Raw genomic sequence first — 22,439 nt, forward strand, 5'->3', positions numbered from 1 at the left:
CGAGAGACTAGGGGAGGAGCTAAGGAGATGAGACTGGGGAGAAGCTAGGGGAGGAGTTAGGGAGAGACTGGAAGAGCTGGGGAGAGACTAGAGGAGGGACTAGGATACGGGAGGGGATGAGGAGGGACTAGGGGAGGGATACGGGAGGGGATTGATACGGGAGGGGATGGGGAGGGACTAGGGGGAGGGATACGGGAGGGGATGGGGAGGAGCTAGAGGAGGAGTTAGGGACAGACTAGGAGTGGAGCTAGGGAGAGACTAGGAGTGGAGCTAGGGGAGGAGTTAGGGGAGAATCTAGGGGCGAGGCTTGGGGAGGAGTTAGAGGGACTAGGGAAGGAGCTAAGGTAGGGGCTAGGGAAAGAGGAGCTAATGGAGGGGCTAGGGAAAGAAGCAGTCATGAAAATAACTAGGGGAGGGCCTGCAGGAGGAGTTAGGGGAGGAACTAGGCGATGAGTTAGGGGAGCAGCTAGTGAAGGGATTAGGGAAGGGGGAGGAGCAGGGGGAGACTCTAGAGGAGGGGCTAGGGGAGGTTTTAAGGGAGTGGTTAGGGTTAGAGGTAGGATCTCTGGAGCTAGAACACCAGGTATATATGTTGCCTCTGCTACTTCCTAGCCTGTAACCCATCTTAATGGAATTACTTCATCTCTTGGTTTCTCAGTTTCCTTGTCTAAAAATTCTGGATGATATAGTGGCACTTAGCTTCTATGATCCTTTTGAGTATTAAATCAATGAGTTAATCCATGCTAAGTGCTGCCATCATGTCATGGTAGTCTCCAAGCAGGATTGGTAACTAGGGAGGTCAGCAAAGGCTCCCTAAGGAGGTGGCATTTTGGCATGATGAAATGACAAAGTTCTGATACACTAAGCTGATATGGGAAAAAGCACTTAAAAGTTTGGTGATTTTGTCTCATCTTACCATTGACTCTACATGATAATTCATAGTTTCTGTAATTGGAGATACTGGCATTTATCAGCATAAGACAGCTAGAAAGTCTAATATTAAGATAATGCTCCTGGCCTTGGTTTTGTCCTGTTATTTTTTTAAAAAGTTTTAGACATATCTGAAAGAGAACAAATGCTGAAGCATCTTTAATTCATACTACTTGTGGGCTGAGAACTGAAGCTTAAGTTGAAAATTCAAAATAGACTTTGCCTATTAACACGGTTTTTTAAATCCTAGAATCTTAGATGTATAAAGTCAATCATGCGATTAACAATCATCTATTAAAATAATTCAAGGCTCCACAGGAAAGACAAAGTATGGAAGCATGACTTCTAGAGTACACATGCTGTTCTGAACGATGGTCAAACACAGACAACAATAAACATCAAATAGAGAATCCATACAGCCAGTGCTATGCCAGGTCACAGAAGACAGCCAACGGGGCTTAGAAGAGCAAGTTATAAAACTGTACACATCACTTCAATCATCACAAATAACTTCCCCTGCACAGTGTGCAAACTCCCCCACTACCATGGGCTTTTGAAACAGACAGACTTGAGTTCTTCCATGCCTTCTGGAGCCTCATTGTTTCTGCATGGGGAAAATATAGTTTCCCAAGGTATTTTCAGGATTTAAATGAAACAACATATAGGAGACACCTAGTATGATAGATATGCAATAAATGCTAATTTTTTTTTCTGCACTAAAGGGGTGATATTCTTGCACTTTTTTTTTTTGCTGAACACCTATGCTTTCTCCACCATCTCAATATGCTGTCCCTCACTGGTATGGTTCACATTTGTCCTCCAAAGTTCATGTGTTGAGAGCTTAATTTTCAATGCAACAGTGTTGGGCAGTGGGGCCTAATAAGAGGTAATTAGGTCATAAGGGCTCTATCATCATGAATATGTTAATTTCATTGCCACAGAAGTGGTTATCACAGAAGTGGCTTTGCTATAAAAGTGAGTTCTGCTCCTTCTTGCTGTCTCATCCCGTCTTGCCCCTCAGCCTTCCACCATAGGATGATGCAAGAAGAAGGACCTCACTAGATGTGGGCCCCTCAGTATTGGACTTCCCGGTCTCCAGAACTGTAATAAATACATTTCTTTTCTTATTAATTACCTAGTCTGTGGCATTCTGTTATAGCAACACAAAAAAGACTAAGACATTCACTATGACATACTTAGAATATTTTCCCCCTCAAGGTCAGCATCGCTTTCTTCACCTCTTCTGTGAAGAACTTCTAGTCTAATTAGAATTTGAATTATGATTTTTCTTACTGTAACCATTTCTTTCCAGATAATTCACAAATGATGCTATTTAATACATATTACAAAAATAGCATACCTCAATCAGTACTCTATACGTGAAGGTTTTGTAAATGCTGTCTGATTTTGGCAACAATGAGTATGAGAATAAAAGAGGGAAATAATTAAGCATTTTCAATGTTCATTTGAATTATGCCCCTAGGCAGTGTTGATGGAAGCAAAACAAAATAAAAATCAACTTTGTGGCTTAAATTAAAAACCTGATGCAACAGACTTGCTCATCACACTATACAAGGACTCTAGTTAAATGTTTCCTAAACTTTTCCTCCAGATCACCCACTAAAGACAAATAAGGCCAATATGTACCTTTGGAATCTGAGGGATGCTACAATTTAAAAGCAAAGAATTGTTAATGGTTATTGACTTATTTTAAAAGTCTTCTTACCTTTACTAATCTATTGTGTATTCATGTTTGTTTTAATAGAAAATACTATTTTCTACCCATATATCTAGGTAATGTTGACAATCTGGGGGAAAAAAAAATCACATTTATCTCATAGTTCAAGTATACTCTGAAATGACACTCGTACCACCACTACCCACCAGTTTCTCACTAGGGTATGTATACATGCCCTGGAAATGTAGTCCCATTCCATAAATAAGAAAATATATTGGTTACAGAGACCATTTAAAAAATTCGCTTTATTCTGCCAAAATTATATGACCCTCTCTCTAATTCCAGGAACTCAAGACTATCACACAATAAAAGCAAAACCACTCTAGTCTTAAAAAGAAGTTTCTCTGCTATATCATAAAAATCTAAACTAGTAATGAACTAGAAGGAGCACAAATTCAGTAGAAAACAACAATCAAATTGAAATGCAAAACCAAAGATTCACGTTATGGAAGAAAAAATGGAGACTGACAGCACATAGTGAATATCTTCTCCTTCCTGAGGAATTAAGAAATGCGTTGTTGCTGACACACAGTTACCAACAAGGGTTCCCTTTTGGCTAACCTCTGAATTTTTATCTTAATAACACTGATTTTATTCTTGATATACACTATGAAGGAAATTGTTTTTGTAGAAAGTCAGAAAAATCCCAAAGCATAAAACTTGCAGTATTAATTAGTAAAAGACAGTGGACCTGGTAAAGCTATTTAATAGTTTGAATGTATGTGTTTTATTACTTTGTTAGAATCTGGGGGAGATAAAAGGGTATTGTCCCTATAAATAACAAAACAAAACTACAAACAATGTGTTAAATAAGTGACAAAGTCATCTGATGAGGACACAAGCAGCCCAGAGTCAAAGCATTAACAGTTGGGCCTAGATAGACACAGAGGAGACCTTGTTATCCTTTAACAAGTAACTTCTAGTCATTAGAGGAAAAAGGAGCGGGCAGGCTGCAGAGGTAAGCATGGATGGAGGGTGGAGGACAGGATGGAAGGAAGGACTTGCATACAGAAGAGAGCCCATTTATTTCACGGGCTCTGACTGCAATGAATTGGGGGCCAGAAGCTTCTTATGGTGATATGGTTAGGCTTTATGTCCTTACCGAATTGTAATCCCCAGGTGTTGAGGGAGAGACTTGATAGGAGGTGACTGGATTGTGGGGTTCGTTTCCCCTATGGTGTTCTTGTGATAGTGGGTGAGTTCTCATGAGATCTAATGGTTTTATAAGTGTTTGGCAAGTTCCTGTTTTGCTCATTTGCTCTCTCTTGCCCGTGGTCATGGAAAATGTGACTCGTCCCCTTCCGCCATGATTGTAACTTTCCTAAGGCCTCCGCAGCCATGGAAAACTGTGAGTCAATTAAATCTCTTCTCTCTATAACTTACCGAGTCTTGGGTATGTCTTTATAGCATTGTGAAAATTGACTAATACATAATTGGGCAGTTAAGTAAATGTGAAAACCAGACCGGAAGTAGAAGCAACCCAGGGCTCTCTATAATATCTTGTAATAAATAAACTTATTATTTAAAATGTATATTTGTATATTTTTTATTAATATATTACAGTTGCATATATTTTGAGAGAACACATGATGTTCTGAAACATGTATAGAATGTGTAATGATCAAGTCAGGGTAATTGGGATATTCATCATCTCAAACATTTATCTCTTTTTGTGTGTTGGACACATTGGAGTTCTTCTCTTCCAGCTATTTTGAAAAATACAATAAATTATTGTTAACTATAATATCTACTATTTTATGGAATATTGAAACTTATTCCTTCTAACTGTATTTTTGCTTCCATTAACTAACTTCACTTCATCTCCTTCTTCCCCTTTCCCTTTCCAACCTCTAGAAACCACCATTCTACCCTCTATCTCCATGAGATCCACTTTTTCAGCTCTCACATATGAGTGAGAACGTGTAATAGTTGTCTTTTTGTGCCTGGCTTATTTCACTTAACATAATGACCCTAATTCCATCCATGTCACTGGAAATGACAGGATCTCATTCTTTCTTATGGCTGAATAGCATTCCATCATGTATATGTACCACATTTTCTTTATCCATTCATCTGTTTATGGACATAGGTTGATTCTATATCTTGGCTATTGTAAATGGTGCTGCAATAAACATGGGAATGCAAATATCTCTTTGATATACTAATTTTCTTTCTTTTGGATATGTACCTAGAATGGGACTGCTGGATCATATGACAGTTCTACTTTTGGTTTTTTTGAGAAATTTCCATTTTATTTTCCATAACAGCTGTACTACTTAACATTCCCAACAACACTATGTGAGCGTTCCCCTTTTCCACATCCTTGACAGCATTTGTTATTTTTTGTCTTTTTGATAATAACAGTCTAACTGGGGTGAGATGATATCCCATTGTAGTTGTGATCTGCATTTCTCTAATGATTAGTTATGTTGAGCTTATATATATATATATCTTTTTGCCACTTGTATATCTTATTTTGAGAAATGTCTATTCAGGAGTTTGCTTATATCTACATTTTGCTTTTTTTTTTTGCTACTGAGTTGTTTAAGTTATTTATATATTCTGGTTATTAATTCTTACTCAAATCAATACTTTAGGAATATCCTCCCATTCTTTAGGTCGTCTCATCGATTTGTTAGCTTTTTTCCCTTTGCTGTGCAGTAGCTTTTTAGCATGATGTAATACCATGTGTCTATTTTGCTTCTGTTTCCTGTACTTTTGCGGTCTTACTCCCCAAAATCTTTGTCCAGACCAATGTCCTGTGGCATTTCCCCAATATTTTCTTTTAATAGTCTCAAGTTTTAGGTATTAAATTTAAATCTTTACTCCATTTTGAGTTTTATATGTGGTGAAAGATGGGAATCTAGTTTAATTCTGTGTATAAATAACCATTTTCTTGTCTCCAGCTTTGTTCTTTTTGCTCAGGATATCTTTGGTTATTTGGGGTCTTTTGTGGTACCATGTGAATTTTAGAATTGTCTTTTCTACTTCTGTGAAGAATGTTATTGGTATTTTGATAGGGATTGCTTCAAATCTGTAGATTGCTTTGGGTAGTATGGACATTTTAACAATATTTATTCTTCCAACCCATGAACATAGAATATCTTTCCAGTTTTTTGTACTCTTCAATTTCTTTCATCAGTATTTTGTAGTGTTCCTTGTTGTAAAGATGTTTGACTTCTTTGGTTAAATTTATTCTTAGGTATTATATTTGTATTAATAGCTGTTGTAAATGAAATTGTTTTCTTTATATTTCATAGCCATTGTGAATGAAATTGCTGTCTTTTTTTTTTTTTCAGACTGTTTGCTGTTAATGTATAGAAAAACTGCTGACAGGCCATATGAATAATGAGATTGAAGGAGTAATAAAAGTCTTCCACCAAAGAAAAGCCCAGGACCTAGTGGAATCACTGCTAACTTTTGCCTAATATGTAAAGAACTAATACCAGTTTTATTCAAACTATTTCAAAAAATTGAAGAGGAGATAATACTTCCAAACCTACTCTATGAGGCAAGTATGACTCTGATACTAAAATTAGACAAAGATAGAAAAAAAGAGAAAACTACAGGCCAATATCTCTGATGAACATAGATTCAAAAATTCTCAACAAAATAGCAGCAAATAGAATTAAACAACACATTAAAGAGATCATTCACCTTAATCAAGTGGGATTCCTTCTCAGGATGCAAGGATGGTTTAACAATCAATAAACATGATACATTACATCAACAAAATCAAGGACTAAAACTAAAACTAGATGATCATTTTAATAGATGCTATAGAAGCACATGATAAAATTCCACATCCCTTCATTATAAAAACCCTCAATGAATTGGGTATAAAGGGAACATATCTCAACCGAATAAGGACTATTTTTGACAAACCCACAGCTAATATCATACGGAATGGGGAAAAATTGAAAGCCTTTCCACTAAGAACTGGAACAAAATAAGAATGCCCACTTTTACCACTTTTATTCAACATAGTACTAGAAGTCCTAGTCAGAGCAATTATGCAAAAGAAAGAAATAAAGGGCATCCAAGTTGTAAAAGAAGTCAAATTATCCTAGTTTGAAGGTGTTATGATCTTATATTTAGAAAAATCTAAAGACTCCACCAAAAAACTCTTAGAGGTGATACACAAATTTACTAAAGTTGCAGGATACAAAATCAACATACCATATATTAATTATGCTTAGAAATACTAGGACTTATTGCTAACATCTTTTCTATAAACTGTATCTGAATTTTATTCAATTTGTTTTAATTATAAGTCAAACCAGACTATTATGGTTATGATTTGATCCTTGTGCTCTCCTAGAGTGCTTCTGAAATTCCTCTGGAGATCTCAGTGTCTCAGCTTCGTGACCTTAAATAGATTTGTTGGGGGTGTTCAGGCTCATGTTCAGCACATTTGAGAAATGGGGAATGAAGATCAATGGTTTTAATCCATAAAGACAGTGATGTAGAAAAGCCATAATATAATAACCACTGTTCGCTGAGCATATATTTCATGTATATCCAGTACTAAGTACCTTAGAAATCATATTTTTAAAAATCCTCATATCAACTCTGTACAGTGAGATTCCATATTGTGATGGCTTTTATGTGTCAACAGGAATGGTTAAAGAATGCCCAGATAGCTGGTGAAACATTATTTCTGAGTGTGTCTGTGTAGGTATTTGAGGGGAGGTTAGCATCTGAATCAGTAGACTAAGTAAAGAAAATCTGCCCTCACCAATATGGGCGGGCATCATCCAGTCCATTTGGATAGAACAGAAAAAGAAGGAATGGCACATTTTCTCACTGTTTGAGCTGAAACATCCATCTTCTTCTGCCCTCAGACATCAGAACTCTGGGCCTTTGGACTACGGGATTTACATCATTGGCTTTCCTGGTTCTCAGGCCTTCAGACTTGGACTGTGTCACACTACTTCAGGTGTCCAGCTTGCAGATGGCAGATCATGGAACTTCTTGGCCTCCATAATAAGGTGAGCCAATTCCCATAATAGATCTCCTCTTATACATCTATATGTATCCTACTGGTTGTATTTCTCTGGAAAACCCTTACTCATACACATATCTTCGCTTTACATGTGGAAAAAAAAATAAATTGGAAGCCTAGAGGTACTTAGCAACTTGCCAAGCACGACAGTGCAGAAGTCAGACGTAGGTTTTCTGGAAACAGAAGCCAAAGCATTGCCTTTAACATGTTCTACTTTTCCTTATAGAAGCCCTTTAAACACATGGGTCACTTTAGGATACAGCACAGTTTCAGAGAAGAAGTAATATTGATTTTCACAACTCAATGCATTAAGACTTGGTTCACGTACCTTCAAAATCATGAAGTGTGTTGCTGAAGAACAAAAAACAATTCAAATAAGTAAAGTTATGTCTTAGTCTGCTGGGGCTGCCATAATAAAACACCACAGATCGGGTAGCTTCAGCCACAATTGTTTTCTTGAAGTTTTATAGGCAGGAAGTTCAAGATCAAGGTGTTGGCAGGGTTGCTTTCTTCTGAGGCCTCTTTCCTTGCTTTGCAGATGGCCATCTTCTTGTTGTGTCCTCACATGGCCTTTCCTCTGTGTGTGAGCATGTCAGTGTCCTAGTTTCTTTTTCTTATAAGAACACCAGTTGTATCAGATGAGGTTCTACCCATATGACCTCATTTTACCTTACTTATCTCTTTAAATATCTTATCTTTAAATACAGTCATATGTGGGTTTGGGGAGTCAACCTATGTATTTTTGTGGGGGATAAGGTCAGTCTATAACAAGATAAAAATCAAAATGAATCAGGAGACATTAATTCATGACATCTTTTCTTTTTCTAGGGAATTTTTTCTTCCAGCTTCATTGAGGTATAATTGGTAACAAAAACTGAACATAATTAATGTAATACAACTTAGTGGGTTTGGACGTTGGAACAATTATTTTCTTGGCCTTTACTCTGGGAGGTATTTGCACTTGTTTGTGAAATTATATAATTTGGATTAAAATTACATACAATGATTAAATATGACATGCAATTTCTGATTCTTCAAATTGTCAAAAAATTATTTTTTAATTTAATGGCTGTTATATGGCACTAGGTTTCTGATATAAACTGTCAAACTGCATTGCACTACTTTACATTCCCACCTAACGGATATAAAAGTACTTTCTTTCTTAACATTAGAAAGATAAGAATATTATTAGATTTTTAAAAATCTTTTTTCCAAGTTGAATACAAAAAATTGCATCTCATTGTTTAGTTAATTTCTTCTTTTTCCTACATAAAGTATTTAATTTTTTGTGGTCAAATCTGTCTTTGTGTTTTCTAGGTTTTGTGTCTTGATAACAAGTCTTTCTTCATTACAGTAATATTAAAATGTTTTCTCCTACTTTCTTCTTAATACTTTCACACATTTCTTCTAACTTTAGCTCTTTAATTCATTGGGAATTTATCATGGTTCTCACCCTAAATTAAGGATTCCTGTATTGTGTAATGGCTAATAGTATAAACTCTAAAAAAAAAAAAAAACCTTGGTTTGACTTCCAGCTCCACTACTTACTAGCTGGGTGACATCCAGAAAGTTCTTTACTCTTTCTCTCACGTTCCTCAGCTGTATAATGTCAGTGAGGATAGTTTCTACTAATAGAATCATGTATTAAATGAGTTAGTACATAATGGTACAGAATAATAGTATATTACAATAGAGTTAGGTTTTATCCTGTTTAGAATTTTTAAAAACTGCTCTTTGTTTCCAGTGTTTTAAGCTTCATGATGAAAAGCTGTATTTTTTTTTTTAATTAAGGAACCAAAGTCTCTTATTTCCAAGAAATATTTAGAATTATTAAAATAATTTCTTGTTAATTATTTCCTTCCATTTCTCCATTTTCTCTCCCTCTTTTCCACCTCTATTCTCTTTTTCTGGATCATTTCTTAATTATATATTCAAGCGCTGTACTGATCTGGTGCTTTTCTAATCTTGTCTATTTTCACTCTCCTTTTTGCCGCTTTACTATGTGGGAGATTTGTGATTTCTTTAACCTCATCTGTGAGATTTACAGAATTAAAAAAACATTCTATTACCCAAATGTTAATTTGTAAAGGGTTTTATTCCCCTTCTCCCTTCACTCTGTCCCTCTCCTTTCTCTAACATTCATACATTATATATATAATATATTATAAATATTATGTATACATACATTATATATATTATATATATAATACATCAATGTATTGCTATTAATAATGGGACTTTCATCTCAAAGCTGTGGTTCTTTTTTGTTTATCTCATAAGTGGACATGCAACTATTCTTTACTTATATCTTTAAAACTTAGATCGAAATATTTGAATGGGAAAACTGCATATCATTTAATTTTATGCAGTGCTCAGCCCACAGTTATAAAAAGACTGGTGGGTTAGCAACAATATCCAAACACTAAAAAATAGTGAATATAACGTAGTTTATAATAATTTGATTTGTCTTGAAGATGGTTTAATTTGATTCAAGTGGAATTATATTTGAATAGCTATTTTATAAATTCTCCATAATAAAAACAGTCTTATATATCTTATTTTAGTCAATGTAGCATTTGTTTCTGTTGCTTGCATTTATTTCTCTTGTTTTTACATTATAGTAATTACCTAGTGAGATATTAATTTTCTACAACTGTGATCTCTTTGCAAGCTTAGATGAATTCTTTATCATTAGCAAATAGATAATTCATTTGAATAATTATGAAGTTTATAAGCAATCTGTGACAGTAAAATGGTAAATGTTAAAATGGCATAATTTAAGTGAAAACATTATATAAAGACTGGAGAATATATGGAATAAAAATTTGCTAATGTTGATTAACAAGAGGAATGGGAAAATATTTCATAATGAAAAATTCAGGTATTTAGTTTTTAAACTATAAATATTTCATTGCTATTTTCAAAGGCTCAGTTATAAACAATATTATATTGAAGTATCTTTGTTTTCATTTCTGAACATATTATTAGAGAGTTTTAATAATCAAGGAACTATTTAGGATGATGCAGTACAGTATTCCCCGTTTAGATAGAGATCTGAACTATAAAGTGAGCTATTTAAAGAAATTTACTTAAACACCAGATTAATGTCCTATTAATCAATAACAAGAATAATACATATAAGTTTATAGTCCTTAAATGATATATTAAGAAAAAAACTTGAAAATTTTGCTACAATTCTTTTCTAAAAATTTAAATGAATGCAAGAAAACACATTTTCATGAGAATGAGACTTCTCTACACAATATATACTCAAAGATTTGTTACAAAAGAAATTTTGAATGTTACGTACATTTACAGAGGAGTCAGTATGCAGAAAGTTCAGACTACACATGAGAAACATCATGAAATTATTTAAAATTTACTATCAGGCATTCATATAATGTAGCACAATTTTATTCTGTGGTGGATACAAGGTTAAGCTTGCATTTAGTCCAAGGACTTCTGAAATGACTTCAACGAGATGTGTTAAAAAATTTGCTTAACTTGATAAAGATCTGAATTTTTATCTTACTTTCTAGAAGTTTAATATATAATTATCAAAATGAATTACTAAAGAAGAAGTTTGCCTAGGGCTTTTCTTTCTGATAACTGATTAATTTTTCAGAGATCTGGGAAGCATTCTGATCATCAGGAACAAAATTTTGACTTTTTATATTTGTAAATATTCCCTTTGTCACTCTTATAAGGCTACAATGCCCAAATGGTCATGGCTTTAAAATTTTTATGTTTCACCATTATGAATTAGGCCCAAATCCAAATGGCAAGTAGAAGCAGATGAGATTGGGAATGGAGAGGGAACCAGTCATGGAAAGTTTGTTATACTCTACCAAACAGATTGGATAATTTTTTCTAATAGGTGATGGGAAACTTTTGAATGATTTTAAGAAAGTGAGTGATTGGATCAGATTTATGGTTTGGAAGCTCACTCAATGGGACTACCAAGTAGCTGTTTTCAACTCTGTTTCCACCATACTATATCTGATGGGTAACAATTTATCCCTAGATCAAACATTTTTTTAATGCAAGACTAGTACAGAGATAAAAAGAAGCTTCTGGTTTTATTTGCATTTCCCAAGATTTAGTAACAATTCTCCATTTTCTGCAGCAAATTAGTAATCCTCTAGCATCCAATAGGAGAGCTGAGAATTGCGGACATAGATCTATATAAGAATGGGGCCAGAAGGGTTGGGTATGGTAGGGAATTGAGAAAGTTTATTCTTACTGAGAAAAATCTATAATTATTTATTGCAGTTAAGATCATGATTCTAAGGTCTGAATTACACAATGAATAAACCATGCAATAATTTCAGAGCCTAGAAATCTGAAATCTAAACAATTTTCTAGTTAGTAACACCTCCTGGACTGGATATTGCAATATATTTCTACTGTATTGTAACCATCCCAATAGAAAGTAAGAGATCTGAGATTCATGAAAATGGAGTCAAGATTGTAGAAGAAGGAATTTTCTTGACATTCCTAATGTTTTAGGAGAACACTTTTCTAGGTGAGTTTAGCAACTCTTATTAGCCATGGTACCACTTTACCAGTGGGCAACAATAAAAATTGTCATCTTAACCCCTTATTAAAGGGGTTAAAAATTAACCCTTTAATTTTTAATTAATTGGAAGAATATATTTGAGATATATTTTTATGAATTATTTTTCATATTAAATACTAATGGTTTTGGCTAAAAAAATGTATGTTTAGAATAACTGCTACTTTACAATATTCTGGTCCATGTTCTGATGGAACTGAAAACCTGCAGGATAGGGAAAAGGCTGACAGTATAGATGCCAAGGCCAGTACTAGCACTTACCAGCTTACTTTGGGTCAAATATAATCACATATCAAGTAGCAGAGTGCTGGGCTCATGATAATACTGAAAGGTTAGTGAGCACTAACAGTGTCAGATTTACTTAATCTGTCAATTTACAATGTCAATTTACTTAACCTACCTGATAGGCCTATAGGAGAGGTGCTCTTATCCTCATTCTTAGATGAGGACCCTGAAGTACACATACAGTAACGGTGGAACTCAGGCTACCAGCTCAAAACTCTTCACTGACCCCCAAAGGTTAACACTGTCATACAGCACAGTGGTTGGGTGGTTGGGGAAAAGGATAATATTTTGCAAATAAAAGCATATTTTACAGGCAAAGGTGCAAGGCAAGCATCATGCTTTTTTTTTTTTTTTGTTTTGATGCCACACAGTTACAAGATTTTCAAAAGAGCACAGCATAATCTGAATTATTTGTATTTCGTATGTACTTGACTATGAGAATATTTTTTCCCAAACATTTGTTATCTCTTTATGTTTTACTTTCGTTTCATAATTGTGAAAGTCAGAAACATTAGTGTTTCTGTTTTGTTTTATGGGTAATAACCATTTAATAGAATAGAAAGTTAAATCTTGAATAGAAGTTACCATTGATAAACCATTTGCAATGTTCTTGGATTACATCGATGACAATGGGTTGGCTAATGTTCCTAAATTCACCCTGTGCTCTCACTACTGCAGTAAAAGATAAGAGTATTTTAATGCAAACCATGTATGTTTACATAATTAATAACACTGACTTAATGCAAATTGGTAAATCATATAAATTAAGTTTTTCTAAATCTTAACTAAATCAAAGACAGAAACAGTTTATGTTTGTTTGAGTCTTTTTGTCTCTAAGCCTGCATGCAAGTCTCTATACCTCTATGAAATTTGAAAAAAATAAGGAAATAGATAAGCATTAAATAGCACTAGAAAGAAATTTAGGAAAATAGTTTGAATTGTGAGATTTTTCTAAGTACAAAAGCAGTTGAAGTTGAAATGAATGGTCATTTGTAATTTTTCAAGATTGAGACTAAAAGAATCATACCCTGGGTATAACTCCTCTCAGTCTTAACTTCATTCAGTCCTGCAGAGCCTCAATTTAAAGTGGCTTTCTCAGGACAGAGTGGTACCAGTCTCCTTTATTAACTACCATTTGGGTGTTCATTAACACTTCAGCCTGGATTCAAAAGGGGTCATGACACTGAATGGGTTTGAAGTGGTTCATAAACTATTTTTGTTAAAAAATTTAAAGGACACTGGGTGCAGTGGCTATCACCTGTAATCCTAGCACTTTGGGAGGTCAAGGTGGGAGGATCGCTTGAGCTCAGGAGTTTGAAAAAAGCCTGGGCAACATGGTGAGACCTCATCTCTACAAAAAATACAAAAATTAGTTGGCATGGTGACACATGCCTTGGTCTCAGCTACTTGGGAAGCTCAGGCAGGAGGATTGCTTGAGCCCAGGAGGAGGTTGAGGCTGTAGTGAGCTGAGATCACACCACTGCACTCCAGCCTGGGCAACAGAGGGAGACCCTGTCTAAAAAAAAAAAATTTCTTTTTAAGAAAAATAACTAGTATAACAAGGCTGTCTGATGTAAGTTTCTGTTTGCTTTTCTTGGAACACACACCACACACAGCTCAGGTTGCTAGCATCATCTAATTGATTTCAACTTTTGATCTTCAATCACGTAAGTTTCTGACTTGTGCAAATGTATTGTATTTTTAGAGTAAATGCTATTTTTTTTGTAGACAGCTTTCTCAATATAAATCCTATGAAATGATCATAGAAGAACCTTGATAGAGATGAGTGAAGCAACTCAAATGGGTCTCATGGGAGATAAAAGTACAGAGTCATGGAAGGCACCAGGAAGATGCTGATATAAGAGAATGGAGAATACCTCTGCTTCATAATTAATTCCTTCATCTTTAAAATACACACACACACACACACACACACACACACACACACACACACCCCTCCTTCTCCTAAGGACTCTTTGTGGTTCGAAATGTGCTTCTCCAGCCTCAGCTTTCTAGTACCATCCTGACACCCTCTGCTCTAATGGCCCTCTTAGAAACTACACGTAGTTTCCAGAAAAAGTTTGTTCTCTGAGCTGTGGCTTGGGCTTCTTTCTTTACTAGGAAGGCTCGCCCTCACACTCATTTGAACTTCAACTCCTACCATGGTAATTACCATTTTTTTCTTTAAGAATTTATCTAGGAAGCCTTACACGCTCTTCCCCACCATCCTGCCCAGCCTGAGTTGGAAGCCACTTCACTCTGTTAGCATCCTCTGCATACCTCTATTTCATCTCTCATCTCCTTGCTTTTGTCTCTCCTCTATAAGATTATACTGAGTTGAGAAGAGGAAGCTTATTTACTTTTGTGTCTTTGGAGCCTTGTGAAATGCCGGGCACACAGCAGGCACTCAGTAAATATTAATGAATAAAACTCTGAAAAATGGATGCAGCAACTCACTCCGGTATACACAGAATGGAACACAAAATGAAGTACAGATGTCTCATCTTGCCCTGCACATTTTTGATTGTTAATCATTACCTGTTGAATCAAAGTACTTTAATTATTTAGCCTGGTCCTGACATGGGGAAATGATAGTCCTTTATAAAATAAAAATGTAAAAATACTATAAAGCTAAATGTGATTGTCAATGTATGCTACAGGTATAAGTGTGAGAATAAGGAAATTACTATTTCTTTTTTAAAAACTTTTATAACTTCATTATAACCCACTGGTCCCAACAAGTTTAACAATTTAAAGTATTTTTTAAAAATGTAAACAGATGTAGATTTAGGGAGAAAATGAAGAATGTTTATTGATAGACTGTTCTCCATGAGTCTTTTGCGTTTCTGCATGTTTTGTGAGCAAAGGCAATGACTGCCTTGTTCTGGATTATCTTTCTGAGGATGTGTCAAGAAACATAGGCCTTCAAAGGTCTTCCTCTGAAGCCAAAGGAAGATTTGTTTATTCCAGTACAAAAAAGATAATGTCTTTTTCTGGGGGAAATGTCAGGCTGGATTATTGCCTATTATAAAACATTGGGGCTCCCTAAACTTGTAGTTTCCCTCCTGTGATACAACTTACTTCATGTGCAGGTGCCACCTGAACCTTTTTGCATCATCTTGTGGGAACTGGGATTCAGGAGACCATCAAAAAGGCTAATACTCTAGTTAATGCAATTGCTGTGAGTAATAAACTGCCCATTGTCTCTGACCTAGCAGTCTCATGTCTTCTGCCAACATCCATGAAACTGTGGCAGGCTAATTTGTTAGTTTACAAGAAGGGTAAAAATTTTAGGCCCTTCACAGTTGTTGACAGTGTCAATAAGTAGTGATATTTAACAATTCCCATGCTAAAGATGGAGCCTTCAAAATTTTTGCTGGATTTGACATTTACCCATTATTTAGTAAGACTCTGCTAAGTTTCAGTGCCATCCTTTCTTGATATGAAATAGGGAGAGCTGAATAACCTCGTGATATATGAGAAAGAAAGAATGAATACAGACAATTTTTTTTCACTAGAGAAAAGAAAATTAGGTAAGTGGCCCTCTTACCAATAAAATTCACAGGACTGAATTAAACTATTAATCACAATTAATTTCCAGTAGATAGTTCAGTTACCTGAGAAGTGTTGTTTAAATTATTTCTCATGAGACACATAGAGTTTTGTTGTTGCTATTGTTTTGATGGCAATAGTTGTCAAAGGATTTTTTTTTTAAAAAAAAACAATAGCATGCCATCAACATAAATATGAAATGGAAAAAAATCAGAGAGCTCATGTGATTTTCACAGGGGAAAAATTACTTTAGGACAGACACAAAGAAGAGAAAATGAATGACTCCTGTGGTTTTAGAATCAAGCTTTTATCCTGTTAGAGCCATTGTTAAAAAGAGTGAAGCGTGTTTTAATTCTGAATATAGAAAATTGTTCTCAAAGATTTGCTGCCCCATAAAATTGCTCCAAGAGACTACTGCTATACCACAATAGGGTACTTTTAAAGATGGAAAATAAAGAGATTACAGGGTAAATAGCCTATAATGATGTGTGTATTACTCATAACGGTGATGGCTAACATTCAGAGGATGATTCACTAGAGAATATGTCTCTTATCAGAATTCTTTTGTTAAGAGAGCTTCTTTTTATTCCCTTCACTGCCGCCCCCATAACAGACAGTTTGAACTGAACCGAAAAGATGCAGACATAATGTATTTTAGGGAAATCTGTTACTGGCTGTTAGAATGTGCAACAGAAAGCAGAGAAATGTGGGCCCACATAGGAAGTGTGATGCAGGGAGTATGAGCAGGAAGGCGAGACTCAGACATGCATGTCCTATCGGTAACTTTCAATTATTGACTTTTCTCATGATTCTAGACCATTTTAACCAATATATATATATATATAATTTTCATAGCATGGTTGACATGATTGTATTAACAAAAATATGACAATGTAATCCATGAATGGCCAATGAATATTTTTTTTAAGTTTAATTTTTATTTTAAGTTCAGGGGTTCATGTGCAGGTTTGTTACATATGTAAACTTCTGTCATGGAGAGGTTTGTTGTATAGATTATTTCATCACCCAAGTATATAGCCTAGTACCCATTAGTTATTCTTCCTGATCCCCTCCCTTCTCCCACCATCTATCCTTCTATAGGCCTCAGTGTCTGTTGTTCCCCTCTATGTGTCCATGTGTTCCCATCATTTAGCTCCCACTTACAAGTGAGAACATGCAGCATTTGGTTTTCTGTTCCTGCCTAAGTTTGCTAAGGATAATGGCTTCTAGCTCCATCCATGTTCCTGCAGAGGATAAAAATCCTACTCTTTTTGATGGCTGCATAGTATTCCATGGTGTATAGAGTATGTGATTTTGATATTTAGAAACTATTGAGTGAATTAGCTTTTTAGTTTAATAAAAATACATTCTGATGATATTTTCATATTGATTCTGTATGTTTAAATTTATATGTTAATGCTGCTTTAAGTTTCTAGATGGGAAGATACATGATATAAAAATAGCAAGTTTAAGGCCAAATGTCTCTGTTACTCTTCATTCTTAGTATTAATCTATGCACCCTGTGGAGATGATCCCATGCACAGAGGCAGCTTGATTCTTGCTTGAAGTCCACTGGTGTGTATATTAGGAAAAATTATTTGGGATTCTGCTTTTTGCTTTCTCCTGACAATTGCTATTTTAGAGAGATTGATTAAGTTTGCATGTATAAAAATCTATGTAGCAGAAAATATAAGCATAATAATTTTTGTTCATTAAAGTATTTATGATTTGGGGTATTAGTGTAACAATTAGTGTAGGATACTAGGTAGTGGTAAGATCATGGCCTAAACATTATTCACAATAGCTAAGATATGGAAACAACCTAATTGTCTGTTGACTGATGAATGAATGAAGAAAATGAAGTACACACTCACACTATATGTAAATATACACAAAAATGGAATATTACCCAGCCTTAACAAAGGAGGAAGTCTTGCCATTTGCTAAAACAAGCCTGTCTAACCTGCAGCCCAGGACAGCTACGAATGCGGCCCAACACAAATTCATAAACTTTCTTAAATATCATGAGATTTTTTTTTTTTTTTTACAATTTTTGTAAAGCTCATCAGTTATCGTTAGTGTTAGTGTATTTTATGTGTCACCCAAAACAATTCTTCTTCTTCCAAGGTGGCCCAGGGAAGCCAAAATATTGGACACCCCTGTGCTACAATCCAAATGAATCTGGAGGATATCATGATAAGTGAAATAAACCTGACACAGAAGGACAAATACAGCATCATTCCACTTATATGAGGTATCTAAAATTATCAAACTCATAGAAAGAGGGTAAAATGATGCTTTTCAAGGTCTATGGGGAGGAGGAAGTGGGAAGTTGCTGTTCAACAGGTCTAAAGTTTCAGTTATGCAAGATGAGTAAGTTCTAGAGGTTTGTTGTACAACATTGTCCTTTTAGCACCGTATTGTTCACTTAAAGATTTCTCAAGAGGGTGGATCTCATGTTAAGTGTTCTTACCACAGTTAGAAAGCAAGAAGATGGCCTGAAATCCTATTACATTTCTGGGACTGTACATGCTGGAATGAAAATGAATCCTGTGCAAGTTGCATGAGTTCCCCCAGGAGAGATTTTCACATATTCTTGCAGCCAGGATAGCAGAATTGTGAGGAGCTGCTTGCTTGTTTGATGAGTAGCAAAACATTTTGGGTTTAAAAATGTGCATTAATGACATATTTTACTCTGGATTTTTTTTTTCTTGATTGTATGCATACTCTTCATCCATTGAGAGAAACACATGCTAAAAGAGATAGCTACTGTCCTACGATTAAGATACTGATATGGATTAGATTGAGTGATACTGGTTAAAAGTAAGAAATATATGGAACTCAATAATAGAAAAAGAGTTTACTGTTATGGAGACGATACTGCCTAATACCCTTGTGTACTTGTGAGGATATTTCTAGGTTCTAGACAAAAAGTGAACATTCTCTGATAGCAAAAAATAATAATAGTAAAAACAGCACTCCTTTATATGAATGTAAAACTTTGGTTTTCACTGTATTTTAAACAATTTCTTCCACTTAATCCTTACAATAGCCCGATGGGAAGTATCCTGCAGGTTTTGCTGGTGATGGTGGGAGTCTTGTGTGATTATTGGTGGTTGTGCCAAATCCCAGGGCTATGACTGTGGCTTTTCTTGTTGCTTCTCAGGATCTAACTAGGAGGCCTTTATCATCTCTACGTGGCTCTAGTTTTTGGCTTGGGGCCTGGTAGCCTTTAGCAGTGTCATGGGACTGTATACAGGCTGTGGTGGTCTTTGGATGTATAAACTTAGCTAGGCTACAGCCCCAGTTATCCAATCAAATGCTCTTGTAGGTGTTGTCCTGAAGGTATTTTCTAGGTGATTAAGGTTCATTATAAGGAAGATGATCTTAGGTCATTTGGGCGAGCCTGATTCTATCAGTTGGAAGTCCTGAAAAGCAGGCTGAGGATTTCCTGGTGAAGGAGAAATCCTTCAGGTGGACATCAACTTCAGGCCATATCCTGGAATCCCAGCTTACACCTGCTGGAGGCCTGGTCCCTGGACTTCAGATTTGCCTAGTGTTACCCCACAATCACATACACCAGTTCTTTGAAATAAGCCCCTTAATATTTATCTTCGATTGGTTCTGCTTCTTTGCCTGAACACTGACTGGCGCACAGGAGTGTCCACTGTGAACAAACTCAGCCATCTCAGAGCACATCCCTCTCACCTCTCCCTCCTGGTTGAGATGTACCAAGATGTGAAGGAACCACACTGGAATGGGACATGCAAATGAGAATGATTCTGGGAGAGCCCCTGCTGCCAAAATGCCCCCTGTTCGCAGGCCAGGGATGCTTTGTATCTTGGGGAAGTGTCAGGAGTCTGGTGGTTTTATAAGGTACTCAAAGTTCATGGGTTTTAAACTTGAAGGGGGGTCCTTCATTCCATAGGTATTTGTAGGAGAAGGAGGTGTACAGTGAATATTTTGTTTGGAGTCCCAAGGAATCTTGAGTTTCTCAGTTCTTTAACAAAGTCCAAACCTCAGAATTTTGATTTTGGCAAGCTTTCTTAGTTTAAATGGGCCTTTGCTTTAGTCTAGACATAAAATCCATAATTGGATTAAGGGTAGCCAGGCAGTTTCTCTGAGATGTTGCAGTTGGTGGTGAACTGGTCTCTGGATGCTCATGTTGCATCTAGCATGTGACTACTGGCATCTTGGACTATACTGTTGTTAGAGGATGACTCTGGATCGAATCACATCCCTTCCAAAATGTGTATGTTGAAGCCTTCACTCACAATGTGACTGCACTTGAAGATAGGACTTTTAGGAAGTAAATAAGGTTAAATGAGGTCACAAGGGTGGGTCCTAATGCTATAGCAGTGATGGCTTTATAAGATGGCAGAGAAAGAGAGAGAGAGAGAATACAGTTCTCTCTTTCCTCTCTCTCTCCATGCACACACACAAAGGAATGGCCCTGTAGGACACAGTGAGAAGGCGGCTGTCTGCAAGCCAGGAAGAGAGCCCTCAGACTTTCTGCTTTCAGAACTGTGAGAAAATAAATCTCTGTTGTTTACACCACCAGTCTGTGGTATTTTGCTATGACAACCCGAGTAGAGCAAGACAAAGACTGAGTTTGGTAAATGTTGGAGATACCTCTTTTAGGGTCAAATAACCTTAAGGATTATTTTTATTATTTTCATTTTTTTAAATAAGAAGAAAAATGGACTTCTTTCACTAAATAAAGTTTAAACATATCTGAAATGATCAACGGTACTGATCACAAATGAAGAGTCAATTCAAGATGTAAACATTTACCGAACAGCTGCCATAGTTGTGTAAAATGTTTCATGAAAGAATAAGAAAGGAAGGAATGAATTGGGCTCCATACTCAAGGAACTAAAACTTACTATTCAAGAATAGTCAAAAGATAACACCTCTAGCAGTTTAATTTGCACATCCTTTGGTGTTTATTGAAGCTATGTGTCTACTTACTACTTACATGGGCAAGAAGAAATGTGTGAGAATGCTGCTCTCCTCTTCACATTCAAGCACCAAACACAGAATGTTTTCCTTTTGGGGTTTTCTTGAGGTTTCTACTGGTAGATATTGCCACAGTTTTTGCTAAGACCCTGTTGAAGTTTTTGCTGTTAAAATCTGCTATGGTTTTGACCTTTTCTTCTCCTCCTATGTCCTATTTACTTTGCATTCAATGGTCACGAACAGTTCCAACACCAGCGGCTCTGAAGTTAACCTCCAAGTCAAAGTCTAACATAGAGTGCAGGGTTCCCATGTAGACTGGTCTGGTTTAAATCCTAATTTGCCTTTAATGAGAAATCACTGAAAGCCTCCAGGTTTTGTGTTTTTAAAATGGGATGATAATAATACCTACTTCATGGCTTAGGCTAAGTAAAAAGTATAGTATGTATTTACTCCTGTAAATGCTCCATACATAATATTTATGTTTATCATGGAGGAAGATATAATACTCCAAAGTAACAAATCTCCAAACTTTGGTCTGAAAACATAGTCTCTTTACTGCTAATCTGTTTTAAGGTTGTATGGTTAATTCACTAATTTGCTCATAGGGACTGTGGTCTATGTATAATGAGATGTGTGGTCACAACTGTCATTACGCACAGTTCCTGTTATTTGCAAGAGGAACATATTGCACAAGAGACATAAAAGGGTAAAGTCTATTGGCAGAGAAAAATATAGGAGCAGCTGCTGTCGTTTCAATGTCCAGTAGATCAGGAGATTTGGAAAGGGGCCTGGCAATGCCGTAGGCCTTTCGTGTCTGGAATTTGATTCTTCAATAACCCAAAATAGGAGCAGTGGGAGTGGGGAGGGCCTCCTAATGGATTTATGAGCCTATTTTCAGTTTTGAAAATATCACTAAATGGAGGATGAATTGCTATGTTTGGTCTTTTTCTAACATTGTCATTTATTATCAATATATTTGGCTTTGCTCCATTTCTCCTCTTAAGTCACAGTGTGTTATTTTTGGAAAACATAATCATGTCCACAGAAACTTGTGTTTTCCATAAATCCTAGAAGACATAAAATGTAGGATAGAAAGTGCAAGTGGATAAGCATGTAACTGGCAGGATTATCTTTATGTAAATATACTTTATCAATGAAATAGAAAGTAGGACCAAAACAAACAATTTTAAGCAAATATTAAAAGCCTCAAATGACACATATATGTTTGTATGTGTATATATATCTATACACACACATATATATATATGCATGTATGTTTGTATGTATGTATCTACTATCTATATCTACCTGTTGGCTTATCTAGACAAAAAGATAAAATTGAATCCTATGAAATAACAGTTTTGTAGATCATACCTCTACTGTAAAATATAAGT

The 22,439-nt window shown here is 35.7% G+C and overlaps 2 protein-coding genes across 2 annotated transcripts in view; one reads left to right on the forward strand and one right to left on the reverse strand.

The window, feature by feature from the left end:
- Positions 1-6,173, forward strand: part of CD226 (CD226 molecule) — a 128,947-nt gene extending 122,774 nt beyond the window's left edge. The window contains exon 6 of the mRNA XM_023224187.1: positions 5,968-6,173. Within this exon, the coding sequence (XP_023079955.1) occupies positions 5,968-5,989 (22 nt within the window). The 3' untranslated portion in view covers positions 5,990-6,173. The remainder of the gene's footprint in view (positions 1-5,967) is intronic.
- Positions 1-22,439, reverse strand: part of DOK6 (docking protein 6) — a 422,926-nt gene that overhangs the window by 9,880 nt on the left and 390,607 nt on the right. The window lies entirely within an intron of this gene.

Source organism: Piliocolobus tephrosceles, chromosome 18 (genome assembly GCF_002776525.5).
Source record: "Piliocolobus tephrosceles isolate RC106 chromosome 18, ASM277652v3, whole genome shotgun sequence".
In the NCBI taxonomy this organism is placed as follows: Eukaryota; Metazoa; Chordata; class Mammalia; order Primates; family Cercopithecidae; genus Piliocolobus; species Piliocolobus tephrosceles.